The sequence below is a fragment of the Camelina sativa genome, chromosome 13 (assembly GCF_000633955.1).
Source record: "Camelina sativa cultivar DH55 chromosome 13, Cs, whole genome shotgun sequence".
Taxonomy (NCBI): domain Eukaryota; kingdom Viridiplantae; phylum Streptophyta; class Magnoliopsida; order Brassicales; family Brassicaceae; genus Camelina; species Camelina sativa.
This window is the reverse complement of record NC_025697.1, coordinates 1,201,896-1,215,336: the sequence shown is the minus strand read 5'-3', so window position 1 is coordinate 1,215,336 and position 13,441 is coordinate 1,201,896. Positions and strand designations below refer to the sequence as shown.

Below are 13,441 nucleotides of genomic sequence, written 5' to 3'. Positions count from 1 at the left end.
TCCGTCTTCGTCGTGTTGTTCTTGTTATTGCGGATTAAAAGTCCGATGCTTGTGCTGTTATACCCTTCTTTACAGAGGAATCTTAGGTATGCGTCCTCTGTGATGTCGTAGACTAGACCCGGGTGAATCGCTCTTCTCGGGTTTATTTGACCCGACCCGTAACTTAATTCTGCTTCGTCTCCTTTGATCCTCATTGGAGTAGCTGTAACGAGTGTAAAGGTTGGAACTTTCTGTTAGTTGTGAGGAGTGTAAAGATTGGAACTTTATGTTACTTGAAGAAGATTTTGAAGTTTTGTTTGATAGTATAGGTGGTATTGTTACCTGTAGTCATAAGGGCGGATTTGATTGCGGCTGGAGACCAATCAGGATGAAATGATTTGACATAAGCTGCTGCAGCTGCTGCGTGAGGACAAGCCATTGATGTTCCTGACATTATGGTGAAAAGTGTTTTTCTATTGTCGTCTGAATAACCGGTTACAGATGCTAGCTTCGAGTATGCCGCGAGAATGTTTAGTCCCGGCGCTGAAATGTCAGGCTGTCGACAAAACCGGGATCAATTGAAATCACTTGGAGGAACCTTTGAGAACAGATGAGATAGAAAGGGTGAAGAGAAAACCTTGAGAATGTTGGGGCTGATTCGTTGAGGTCCTCTTGCTGAGAAAGAAGCAATTGAAGGAGCTACCATTTTGGTTGTTTTTGTCTTGAAGATAACTGCTTGAGGATTTCTGATAAGTTTGAATGTGTGAGGAACAACACCAACGAGAGACAGAAATAAGAAGAGAGACATTGAGAGATAAGATTGACTGATTACTTGGTGGAGTTGATGTATTCAGAGATCTTTGTACCGTCTTCAAAGAAGACATAAGAGCCAGCAATGAGAGTTGAAGTCGCCATATCACTCGGTTCTAGAAGTTGAACGATCACACCAGCTCCTTTTAAGCTTCTCACTACATGGTCTTGACCATGACCTCCACTGCCTCCTTCTTCACGTCCTGCTTCACAGTAAACTACCTTCCCCATCACTTTATCCTCCCCTAATGTCCCGGACTCACATGTACTGTATATAAACTCACAACCGTTTTATGACGATCAAGACTGTAAAAATCTGAGAAAGATTTAGGCTTTTGTTCTGTTATTGAGATTGATTACCTAGGCTCTCCATAGCCTCCTGCAGATAAGTTAGACGCAAGCGAACCGCTTGTTAATGGATACATTGTCTTTCTTGGAGAGAATCCATTTAACGAGATTCCCTGCAAAAGAGATCTTGAACTCTTACCTTACTCGCCATACAAGCAAAGATTAAGATGATACTTCAGTTCTTGAAAGAGATATACTTACAGATGCGGTGAGGCCATTGCCGAGTTTGACAACAGTTTCAAACTTCCGATCGAGTGAGTTGGCAGCGACAGTCATTACCCACGGAGCAAGGTTGGAAACTGTGAAGAGACCTGGCCCGTTATTGCCTGCAGAACACATTGTCAAGATCCCTCTTTTCATAGCATGAAACGCTCCAATGGCAATTGGATCTTGGAAAAACGGAAGCGAGGCTCCTCCGATTGAAATCGATATTACATCAACCCCATCAGAAATAGCTTCGTCGAATGCCGCCAACATGTCCATGTCTGTACATCCTGATTCCCAGCACACCTTTATTTGAAACAGAGCATAACGTGTCTNTAGGCTCTCCATAGCCTCCTGCAGATAAGTTAGACGCAAGCGAACCGCTTGTTAATGGATACATTGTCTTTCTTGGAGAGAATCCATTTAACGAGATTCCCTGCAAAAGAGATCTTGAACTCTTACCTTACTCGCCATACAAGCAAAGATTAAGATGATACTTCAGTTCTTGAAAGAGATATACTTACAGATGCGGTGAGGCCATTGCCGAGTTTGACAACAGTTTCAAACTTCCGATCGAGTGAGTTGGCAGCGACAGTCATTACCCACGGAGCAAGGTTGGAAACTGTGAAGAGACCTGGCCCGTTATTGCCTGCAGAACACATTGTCAAGATCCCTCTTTTCATAGCATGAAACGCTCCAATGGCAATTGGATCTTGGAAAAACGGAAGCGAGGCTCCTCCGATTGAAATCGATATTACATCAACCCCATCAGAAATAGCTTCGTCGAATGCCGCCAACATGTCCATGTCTGTACATCCTGATTCCCAGCACACCTTAATTTGAAACAGAGCATAACGTGTCTTTAGATATTCCTTCTATTCCAAGAAAACAGAGCAACGATTGAACCGCAAAAGAACAAACCTTATAAGTGGCTATTCGAGCTGAAGGAACACCTCCACGAGCCGTTCCATTAGCAATTCCGAAGAGACTAGCGCTGGAGACTGAAACGCCAGCAATTGTGGAAGATGTGTGAGTTCCATGACCGTCGTAATCCGCGGGAGAGTCTCCCTTGCCATCAGGAAGTCCCTCTTGATCAAGGTGGAAGTACTTTGCGCCTATCACTTTACTGTAAACCAAAACCCAAATTAAGGAAAAGAAAAAGAGAGGTTGCAGAAACAGAGGATGATGGAAAAACAGAGCATTTGTACTTATTGCAACGAGTGAAGTTGTTTCCGGTTACACATTTTCCTTTCCATTTAGCTGGAGGAGGGCCAACTCCTTTGTCATCAAAGCTTGGTGAGTCTACATCGATCCCTTATCACAAGAACAAAAGATATTATAAATCCTGTTTTACCGATATCTTCAGATTGGAGTTCTCAGTTAACTTACCTGTGTCAAGAACTCCCACAATGATATTACTCTCTATTGCTACACTTCTTTTGTATTTAGACTCAACAAACCCTAGAAAGTCCCATGATCTTGTCGTGTGAAGCTGTCTTTGAGTGTTCTTGAAAACCGATACAACTCCATCTACGCCTGCAAATAAACAAATCAAGAAAAGAACAATCACTAATCACATCAAGTTTAAACACACAATTTTATTTTACAGGTTTGTTATTTACGTGATAGCTTCTCTGCTTCATGAGGGTAAAGCCTTGCCACGAATCCATTAATGTTCTTCCCATAGCTATATATCTTAACTTCTCGTGTTTTGCTCTCGCTGCAAAAAAGTATACAACTTTGAATAAAAAATCCGGATAAATCAATGGCTATTTTATGAGTAAGAGCTGGTTCTTACTCTCCGATCACTGTCAATAGAAGATTGTGATGGTGTTGTGCGGCTTCAACATGAGAATTCTCAGTTGCTTCTCCCATGTACACAATGTAAGGCTATAAAGACAGAGAAAACAGAACAAACTCATGAGTGATTTAGTAATTTAAAACCATTGATCGGCTCATCACAGAACACATGAACACAAAACTCTTCACTCTTACATTATTACCTTTCTCTCGTTGTTTTCATCTTCAGTGGCTGATATAAACGCGGTGTTAACAAGGCAAAAACAGAGTATAAACAACCGTAAATGCTGATCCGAAACCATATTTTTTAGATTTTAAAACTGAGATTTGCTTTTGGCTAAATAAGAAGGTCTACACTCTATAACGTTAATAAATCAAAGAGAACAATACTTAACAGCCACTAATCTTTTAAACTGTTTTCTTAGGCTAAGTAATTAGCATAATAAGACTGAGAGTCCTTTGGCTTGTTATTAGGATCTTGTTCCACCTTTTTTTTCGGTATATTAGTTACACTTAATTAGGATGTGAATGAGTAATAGAAATGAACAAGTTTAGAGATTTTATTAGTCACACAATCTTTAACACACACAAACACAAAATGAATGAAGAGATACTGAAAAACCAGAAACAGAGAGCTAAAACATTGAGCTCCATAAGAAGAAACCTAAGAGAAAAAGTGTGTTTATGTTTGTTTTGTTTCTCACGCTTTAATCAAAGACGCCGTAAGACTTTCGCGTAAAACCGAGTAAACCGATCTCCATCCTTCTTCAGTAGGGTGAAGTCCATCCCAAAAGAAAGCAGATTTAGGATTATCACATACCATGTACTTCTTCACTCCCTTCTCATCCACGCTTCCACAGTTATACTCACGACTCACACCTACGCAACACGGCTTCAACGGACTCTCAAACCTCGTACTCCCTAACATTTTCCACATAACCGATAAGACTTTCAAGAAAAGGTTGTTTAAAGGACTAAAAAAATGCAAGAAAACAAAACTTGCAATGTACCTGGATTAGCTCCTTTGTTCTTGAACACAGTCAAGAAAGCATTGTAGAGATCAAGAATAATGAAATTCGACTGCTTGGTCTCGCTATTAAGCTTTGCCACAACTTGTTGCAGTAAGTTGTTGTGGAGGTTGACTAAAGCGTTTTGTGTCTCGTTACAACGCTGGAACGAGGATAAGACGGTGAAGGGAGGGAGACAACCAAGCGGCTGCAGCGATGGTACTGCTATCTTTTTCACTCCCAAAGCGTGGATCCTCCTCAAATTCACCTCTGTTTGATCCACAACTTGCTTTATGAATGCTGGGAATTCCTGTAAGATGTAACGAATGTAAAAATAATGAATATATACATGTAAACGATAAGATAAATGAAAACAATATACGAAATGTTTTAATGATCTTACAGAGGCAGGGCGGTTTAGGGCGATGAAGTTGGAGTAGTCGTTGCCGGCGACACTGACGAGAGCAAAAGAGGAAGTAAGCTCGGAAGGATAGTAGATGTCGCCGGTGGTAAGAAGGTTCTGGAAGATATCGATCTGAGTGGTCATGTTTGGCAATGGAGTCCGAGTGTTAAACACTCCGGTTCCTCCGTACGCAAAATTCATACCGTACTGTAAACGTTTCTTTCCCGCGTAATCTTTCCAGAAGTATGGGATTGGTGACTTTATACCCACGAATTTTGCTACAGAAAAAAAAAAGGAAAAAAAAATTGATATTTTCCATTTAATTTAAACTTAAGCTGAATATGAATAATCCATGTTTATTAGTTGTTTTATACAGTAATAATTACCCTTAAATTAACGATGACTATTTGACTTCACAAGTCACAACCTCATTAATCATATATACTCATATCCGACTCGGTTATTAATTAATAAGAAACAATGGAATAACTGATAAGAATACGCCAGTTCTTAGATTATAAATTGATTTAAATTTGCAATCTGAGTCTTTTAAAAATCTTTTTTATTTTACAAGTATCTCGAAAACCAAAACGTGATGCACATCATCGTTGACGATATGCAAATTTTATAATTAAGTTTTCATCCTAAGAAGTTTATATAGAAAGACTATTGACATAAGACTTTTTCTGAAATATTGTTCATTAAACTATATAATGTATGGTACTTTGACAGCGCATATGTTGGTGTTTAGCTTTATAGTCTTTTTATATGATAATAAAAGAGATGAGAAAAAGAAAAGCTTGAAGTGTGTTGCTTTGTTGATGCTAAGTGGTGCGCTATCATGATTCATGAGAGTATAACAAACATAATAATAAAAATAGAAAATTTTAACCTTTATGACGAAGATATATATAAAAGACAAGTAGAGAACAAAATAATTTGATAGCACCGAATACAATGCATGAAAAAATATATTTTGATACGTGTTAGGTGTTATAGCATACCAGAAAAGATACATGTTGCTGTGACCTTTACTAACGTGTTAAACTTGTATTAAAAAAAAAGTAATTTTTTTTCGTTAAGATTCATTATGGTTTTAAAATGATGACAATTGACAACGTATACGTAAAGAAGCAGAGTATGAGTATCGGTATGTTTCTTTCCATAATAATACATTTATCTTATACTATCAAGTTTATACTTTTATTTAATCCTTCCAACGTATAGTTCTTAATATTTACATGATGCGTGTGTTACAATGAATAGTTATTAATAATTTTATATATAGTACAACAACTGGTAAATGTTCGAACTAAATCTCCCTTTACTAACCAAATATTGAAATAAATACGAGAACAAATAAAAGATTCAACATCCCCAACCGGCCACGAAGGTAAACCAATTACTGTAACTAACACAAGATAAAGAAAAAAAAAACACAAGATAAAGAAATGACTCCTAAATTTCTCAATTAATGTATGTGCATAGAGACACAAACACATACTAAGGAATATATATGATTATATAAATATAAAAACATGTTACAAGGGGAAAAGGAGAATATAAATAGTTTTTAAGATTAATAAACAGAAAAAGAAAGTAAAAAAAAAAAAGCTTTAATAAAAAGCAAAGTACAACAAGAAGATGGCGAGAAGAAAGAAACCAAAAGTGAGTCGCGCACTGGATTAACACTAGACCACTCCTTCCATCATTGTTTTTTGTACCTTATTTAAATATTACGATTTACGTCTCATCATTTTCACACATCTATACTGTTATAATTTTAAACGAAGCTAAAACATCGATTAGTTAGGTACTTAAACACTTATCAATCATTTACTTACCCATTTCCACATATTGTATGTATATCCTAAAAGGCTAACACTAAAGTATGTCAAGTACGTAATTACACTATTACAGCAGGAGACTTTTAGTGTTGGTTGGTTAATAAAATTGATTAGGACTGTTAATTTTTGTCAACAAATTTGATTAGGAATTTAATTGAAATAATTATAAAACCAAGATTCATAATATTTCATATAGCATAAGGATGATATAAGTTAAAGTTTTTGACGAGGAGTCGTTACCTAAAAAATCGGTGGCAACGCGGCCGTCGGAGAAACGACCGGCGGGTTTTCCGGGGAAAGTGATACCGTAAGGGAATTTCCAAGAACTAGCGAGAGACTTCTTAATGTTTCCGGTATCGGCATAAGAATCTCCGAACACAAACAGCTTCGTTGGTCTAAATGCATACAAGTGATGATTTTGATTGGAACCCTCAACTCCATTGATTTCTCCTGCTTAATTAAATCAAAAATTAAAAAAAATGGTTCCAAGAAATTTGTTGTGATGAGAGCTATAAGATGAAACGTAAGTTATATTACCGAATAGGAGCGAAGTTAATAGAAAGAGGAAGAGAGAGAAGAAGAGTTTGAACAAAGGATCCATTTTTCAAGATTCAGAGCAAAGAGTTCTCTTTTAACGACCAAAAAGGAAAGGCGAAGGGAGAGAGAGAGAGAGAGTAAGTGGAAGAGAGAAGATGGGTTTTTAAAAGAGAGAATTGAAATTGAATCGTGTTCTCACTAATGTTCTTTGTGGCTTTATATAGTAGTAACCATTAAGAGTTGATTGTGAAACTTTTGTATCTTTAGTCTTTGTGTTTTATTCGTTCTTGAAAACAAAAACAAAAGTCGTGTTTTATTCAATTTTGTTTTGAACCATTTGAGTTTCTTAATTAATATAACAAGGTCTTGTTTGAGAAAAAAAAAAAAAAAATTGCTTTTTGTTGAGTTTCTTAATTATCTTTGTTTAATTTCTGAGTGTGATTACTATTACAATTAGGATAAGAGATACAAATGGCCTTAGCTGGTATAGAGTTTTTGTCCAAAAAAACAGTTGGTATAGAGTTGTTTGTGGAGATTTTTTTAAAAATTGGTGTACATTGCAATATATTTTTTTTGCCGAAACTGACGGGACGTTAAATTCTTTTTAAAAAAATAATATATTTGGCATTTTAGTGATATACTTTTAAAACATTAAAATTATATATATATATATATATATTTCAAAAATATGCTTTATTGAATTGACTTTCAATTTTTAATAATAATAAAATTATAGATCATAGTTTAATCCTTAAATTTGTGAAACTTCCAATTCAATTTTTTATTTCTTAGTTTTCGACGTTCATTTTGAAATTTTATACTACAGTTTTAGTATGATGTCAACGTCACCCAATCTATCAAATTTATTTGTTTGAAGCAGGAAGACTATCGTAACTTATACTATTTTTCATCATCACACGGTACGCCTTCAAATTTGTAGGCTGAAATTATAGTTCTTACTTCCGTAAGCTTTTTTTTTTTTTTTTTTTTTTTTTAAAAAAAAGNGACTTCCGTAAGCTTTATATTTATTTTCCATATGTTTTTATGTTGAAGAACAAGACCAAAACGTGGACGCGTACCGTAAAAGTAGAAACAAGACTTTTGTTTATCCTCGCCAGTGGAATATTCGCATACCGTCGTCCTTGATTATTAACTATCTTTATTTATTTTTTTTTTTTTTGTGTGTGTGTTGATTTATTGTCCCAACAACAGCGAACGTGTTTATTAATTCCTCGTATGTTTTCTGTATTATTACCCCAGTGGGTTTTGATTTTTATAATAACAACCAATCATATACATATTTACCTAATCCCACTAACATAGTGTATTTAATCAAATAGGCTTAAAATATTCCAGGCAAAACTCCCTGAAAAAATGGATACATCATATTTATTTAACACACGTGAGGGTTTAGATGTCCAGCCCAGCCGCCCTATATGAAAATTTAAAGAAAATATATTGTAATTATCAGTAGAGACACTATTCTAATTTGTAAACCAGCATCCTCTCTTGCTTTTCGAGCTCTTCAAAGTAAAAACTCGATATAAAAAGAAGTAAAAACCAAATATGAATCGAACTATAAAGTCCATTTAACTTATTTTCTTAAAAACGCTTCAAATAAAAGATAAATTCGATAAATAATTGAATTCGAATCAAATACATATGTACAGTATCTTTGTATTGCCAATACATTGTTGGGGTTTTAGATAACGAGAAGTGATTTACACTTTGGTCAAAAACTCGGTTAGAGGTTTGCCTAACACTGAGTAAACCGATCGATCTCCATCCTTCTTGGCTAGGGTGAAGGTTTATCTCATAAGAAATCAGACTTAGGATCTTTACATAAGAGTATACTTCTTGACATTCTTCTCGTCCACATGCCCACAATCACCTTCGCAACACGGCTTCAACGGGGTTTCAAATTTGGTGCTCCCTACAATTTTAACAAAAACCAATCACACAAAACCCTTAAAATAACTACAGTTTTTAAAGGATCAAATTTGAAAATCTGTAATGTATTTTACTGCGAAGGAGCCGTTATATAGAAATAGTCATTGCCGGCAACGCTGACGAGAGCGATAGAAGAATTAAGGTTAGAGGGAGAGTAAATGTTGCCGGCGGTGAGAAGCTTCTGGAATAGCTAATGATGATTATATATATAGAAGTTACCAAAGAGGAGAGAAAAGAAAATTAAGAGCGAAAGGAATTGAAGGGTTTAATCAATATGTATTGCAAGATTTGGGGCAAAAGCTTCTCTATTTGTCAAGGACGAAAATAAGTTTATACATCATAAACTTAATTATACCCAATAAAGTTTAATCGCCTAATAAAGCTAGTTAACTTCACAATTTCACAGTAGTAAATAAACAATTTATACCTGAAAAAAAAACCTAGTTAATCTTTTTTTTTTTAAGACAAAACTAACGTTTAAGTAATTTATCTGATGAACCATTATGACTTTCAAATCGTATCTCCCTTTTTTGGTAAATAAGAAAATCAGTTTTTTCCAAGTAACAAAAAAGAAGGAAGAATTTTCATTAGAAAGATTTGGAAGTCTTATTAATTTATCACAATTTTTAGTAAAATTTTAATTTATAAGGTCATATCTAATTTAGATAAGACAACAATTTCTTTGAGACCTCCATAATCAAATGATAAACCAAAAGTTATTTTAATCATCACCAGCTCACCACCATTCTTCAGATTTAGAATACAATCCTAGAAGATTTTGCATACTCTTGAATTGACCACTACCAGTTCATTCACCAATATTATTCTCTAGATTTAGAATACATTACCACCTACACATTCTTATAAGTTAGAATATTTTTTCTCATATAAAACCTATCAACCCTTTCAAAAACCCCAAAAATTTATTAATCACAATGATGAATGGCTTATCGTGCTTTTTGTTTGTCATGGTATTATGGGTTGGGTTGAGTGATGCGAAACTGTTTTCAAAAAATTTGGTCCAGTTTAGGAACTCTCTTAGTCCTGGAAAACAAATCCAAATCTCTTGTACTTTAAACACAAAACAACCATTTCAACCTTTTATGGATCCTGGACAAACCTACGATTATAAGTTTCATGGTATGTTTGTTCTCAGAAACAAAATGGCTTGTCAGTTAACGCAAGGGCTACTTGGAAATGTTTCGTTTAGGGCATACGAAGGTGCTAATGGTGCATTTGATCATGGTAAGCAAAATTTTTGGGATGTTAGAGAAGATGGAGTTTACTTTACACATGGTAAAGAAATACCAAGATTAGAGTATAGGTGGATACAAAAATCTTTCATTTCATCTTTGTTTTAGCTGCAATTTCCTTTATTCTGTTATTGAATGAAAGATTGCAATCATATTTATTGTTTACGTGGAGAGAAAAAAAAAAGTGAAAAACTCTCTTTGTCCATAAAAACAGTTTGTCATGATTTTTTTTGTTCCTCGAACGAAGACGATCTAATCATCCTTTATTTAGTCGTGGACAAACCAACTATTTTTCATTCTTTATAAGTATTCTTCATAAGAACAAATCCGGGTTTTAAATACCAACAAGTGGTTTTACGGTTTGGTCTTAGACTCGGTTAATGGGTTCCCTAGTACCGAATAAATCGATCTCTATCCTTCTTGAGTAGGGTGAACTTCATCCCAAAAGAAAAAAGACTTAGGATCATCACATAAGGTATACAACTTTTCACCGTCCATCGATCGCCCACAAAAACCTTCGCAACATGACTTCATCAAGGGGTTTTAAATCTTTTGCTCCCTGAATTTTCACAAAACAATCTATAAGTCTAGGTTTTGATATTGAAGATCAAACGTGAAACCCTTATTACGTGGATTCTCACCTTTGTTCTTCAGAACGGTCATGAAGGCGTGATGAATATCAATGATAAAGAAATGCTGCCCCTTCTTCATAACCCTAGACTGCTCGTTGAGCTTGGCCACGACTTGTCTCAACAATTTATTGTGGAGTTCCACCAATGCGCTTTGTGACTCGTTGCAACTCTTGAACGATGATGCAGAGGTATAAGTAGGGAGGCATCCGATTGGCTGCAGCGATGTTACTGCTACCTTCTTAAACAGAAGCCCACTCAAAACTATCATATTAACGTGTAAATGATCCACGACTTCCTCTACTAATGCTTTCATTCCCTGCATGCAAGATTTAATGAGAAGATTATTAACGTTTTAATGCTTCAATTTAACCACGTGTAAACCGATGTTAATGAACCAATTGGATTTAACCAGACCCTTGCCGATATAAAAGCAGAGGAATATGAACAATTGATTACGTAATTAGCCTTGACATCTAAAAAAAGATGAATGTTATTCTCACAGCGGCAGGGCGATTTTCGTCAATGAAATAAATATAGTCGCCTCCGGCGTAGCTGATGAGAGAGACGTCGGTGGGAGTAATGTCTCCTTCGACACGGCCGGCGAGGACGATGTCTACCAATAAATTAACCTGAGCAGTTATATTGGGGAATGGACTATGCGGAGAGGGGTTTGGAAGCCCCGAACGCAAAATTCATTCCTTTTTCTTAACTTCTTTCTAATCGGGCTTTGTTTAGAGTCTTAAGAGCTAGTAACCTTTAAAGAAGGATACGATTTTGGCGTGTGTGTTTTACGAAGGACACAAATAAATGAAAATTTAAAAGGTTGACAAATAAAATGGAGCGGAAATCGAGAGTGAGTATGTGGAGTAGATGGGTTTAAAGAAGCGCAATTTGAGGATTACTAGTGTAACCAGTAACCGTATGCGTTAGAAAATATATAACACATGCATACTCACATGCACAGTGACCGCATGGGGCATAATTCGGATGTATTATTACTAATCTCTATATCAAGTGTTCGTCTGTGTTGACTAGAAATATTTCTTTGGTAAAATTCTTTCAAATTATATTGTTCAAATCTTTTTTTATATATATATAATATGATTGTAAATTACCAAATAGGATAGAAGAGAGATGGATAGGGAGAGGAACTGTTCCATCAAACAATTGAAAGATTTTGAGCAAACGCTTTTTATACTGTCTTGTTAAGAAAAACTTTGACATCATATCCTTTGTATAAAATATAAATTAATCTCATAATAAATGATTGTAACAAAACTCCAACAAATTTATTAAAAAGGAAGCTTTTAATAGCTAAAGATAAAAACTAGATTTCAGAAATGATATTTGCCCAATTATTAGAAAGTTTAACCCTATTTTTAATGATTCTTTTTCAAGCTAAAAAAATAAAAATAAGATGGGTCTTCGTATTAATTTCTTACAATTTTTAGTGTAAATCTAATCAATTATTAAGTTTTAGTTTTATCAATATTTTGTTGGTAAAATATCTAAGAAAAAAAAGCAAAAAAGTTAAGTTAAAATGGGATTTTGTATTAATTTCTTTCAAGTTTTAGTACATTTATTAAATTTTGCATAATACATTTATTATATTTATATATAATTTTTCTTTCAAAATATATTTATATATACATACATCTCAACACCTAGGTATAAGTTAAAATATTCTATATTTTATATACATATTACCCCTACTAAACAAACACAACAATTAGTTGAAAAAATGAATCACCTCTCTTATTTTTTTTGTGTCATGGTTTTGTATGTCGGGATGGGTAATGCAAAACTGTTTGGGAAAAATTTAGTACAATTTAAGAATTCAATTAGTTCAGGAAAACAAATCAATATCTTTTGTAAATTGAACAACAAGCAACTATTCACAGTTTTTTTAGACCGTGGACAAATCTACAATTATAGTTTTCATGATGAATTTTTTACCACAAACAAAATGAATTATGATTTAAGGGAGGCGAACTTAAAATTTGTAAGTATTAGGGCATATCAAACTCCTACTGGCGCAGTTGATCATGGTAAAACAAATTTTTGGGATGTTAGAGAAGATGGAATTTACTTTACACATGGTAAAGGCGTGCCAAAATTAGAGTATAAGTGGTAAAACCGCCAAGATTGCAGTATAAATGGTTCTAAAATATCTTTAAAGTATAATTTATTTATCGTTGTATTATGTACTATTACATATTTTCTGTTATTGGAAAGGATCATATTAAATAAATAATCACAATAGCATTGTGACTATCTATTTAGAAAAAAACAATAAATGTTGATTACATAATTATTTTTTTGTAAAAATATTAAAAAAATTATAATATATATCTTAATATAAGATGTAAATAATTATATTAGGATAATATCTTTTGAAGAGCATATAAAGATATGAAACATAAATGTATTAGGATAATATCATTTTTTAAGATCATCTTTGTTTTAAACTTTAAAATGTAGTTTCTTATCTTGTATTTGTGGAATATACCCTAATTTATATTTATATTTTTAATTAAACAGAGATTTGTGAATCAAAATTAATTATGTTCGATTTCGCCATTTGCACATGATAAAAGACGGCCATGCATACTACATAAAAATTGAGCAACTCTACATTTAGAAGATAATTTTGTTTGCCCCCCCCCCCCCC

The 13,441-nt window shown here is 34.3% G+C and overlaps 2 protein-coding genes and 1 pseudogene across 2 annotated transcripts in view; all 3 read right to left on the bottom strand.

Annotated features, from left to right (window-relative positions):
* Nucleotides 1–3,443, bottom strand: part of LOC104737816 (subtilisin-like protease SBT4.15) — a 4,354-nt gene extending 911 nt beyond the window's left edge. Inside the window, exons 1-12 of the mRNA XM_019234437.1 lie at nt 3,345–3,443; nt 3,140–3,231; nt 2,964–3,061; nt 2,731–2,877; nt 2,550–2,655; nt 2,263–2,467; nt 1,866–2,174; nt 1,335–1,695; nt 1,150–1,276; nt 812–1,057; nt 617–725; nt 321–535 (exon numbers count right to left, since the gene is read on the bottom strand). Of these exons, the coding sequence (XP_019089982.1) occupies nt 321–535; nt 617–725; nt 812–1,057; nt 1,150–1,276; nt 1,335–1,695; nt 1,866–2,174; nt 2,263–2,467; nt 2,550–2,655; nt 2,731–2,877; nt 2,964–3,061; nt 3,140–3,231; nt 3,345–3,443 (2,114 nt within the window). The remainder of the gene's footprint in view (nt 1–320; nt 536–616; nt 726–811; nt 1,058–1,149; nt 1,277–1,334; nt 1,696–1,865; nt 2,175–2,262; nt 2,468–2,549; nt 2,656–2,730; nt 2,878–2,963; nt 3,062–3,139; nt 3,232–3,344) is intronic.
* Nucleotides 3,678–7,133, bottom strand: LOC104734385 (GDSL esterase/lipase At5g03610). The gene is made up of 5 exons (XM_010453939.2): nt 6,936–7,133; nt 6,639–6,848; nt 4,552–4,829; nt 4,152–4,458; nt 3,678–4,062 (listed from the first exon to the last, which is right to left on the bottom strand). Exons 1-5 carry the CDS (start codon nt 6,997–6,999, stop codon nt 3,842–3,844), a joined length of 1,080 nt encoding a protein of 359 aa, XP_010452241.1. The 5' UTR covers nt 7,000–7,133; the 3' UTR covers nt 3,678–3,841.
* Nucleotides 10,493–13,441, bottom strand: part of LOC104737815 — a 5,951-nt pseudogene continuing 3,002 nt past the window's right edge.

What these genes read in the sequence shown, in the direction of transcription:
- LOC104734385 (XM_010453939.2), bottom strand. Translation starts at nt 6,999, where the DNA reads ATGGATCCTTTGTTCAAACTCTTCTTCTCTCTCTTCCTCTTTCTATTA. An exon ending in CCCTAAACCGCCCTGCCTCT is followed by an intron (nt 4,459 to 4,551) that starts GTAAGATCATTA and finishes TACATCTTACAG; the next exon opens with GAATTCCCAGCATTCATAAA. An exon ending in GAACAAAGGAGCTAATCCAG is followed by an intron (nt 4,063 to 4,151) that starts GTACATTGCAAG and finishes GGAAAATGTTAG; the next exon opens with GGAGTACGAGGTTTGAGAGT.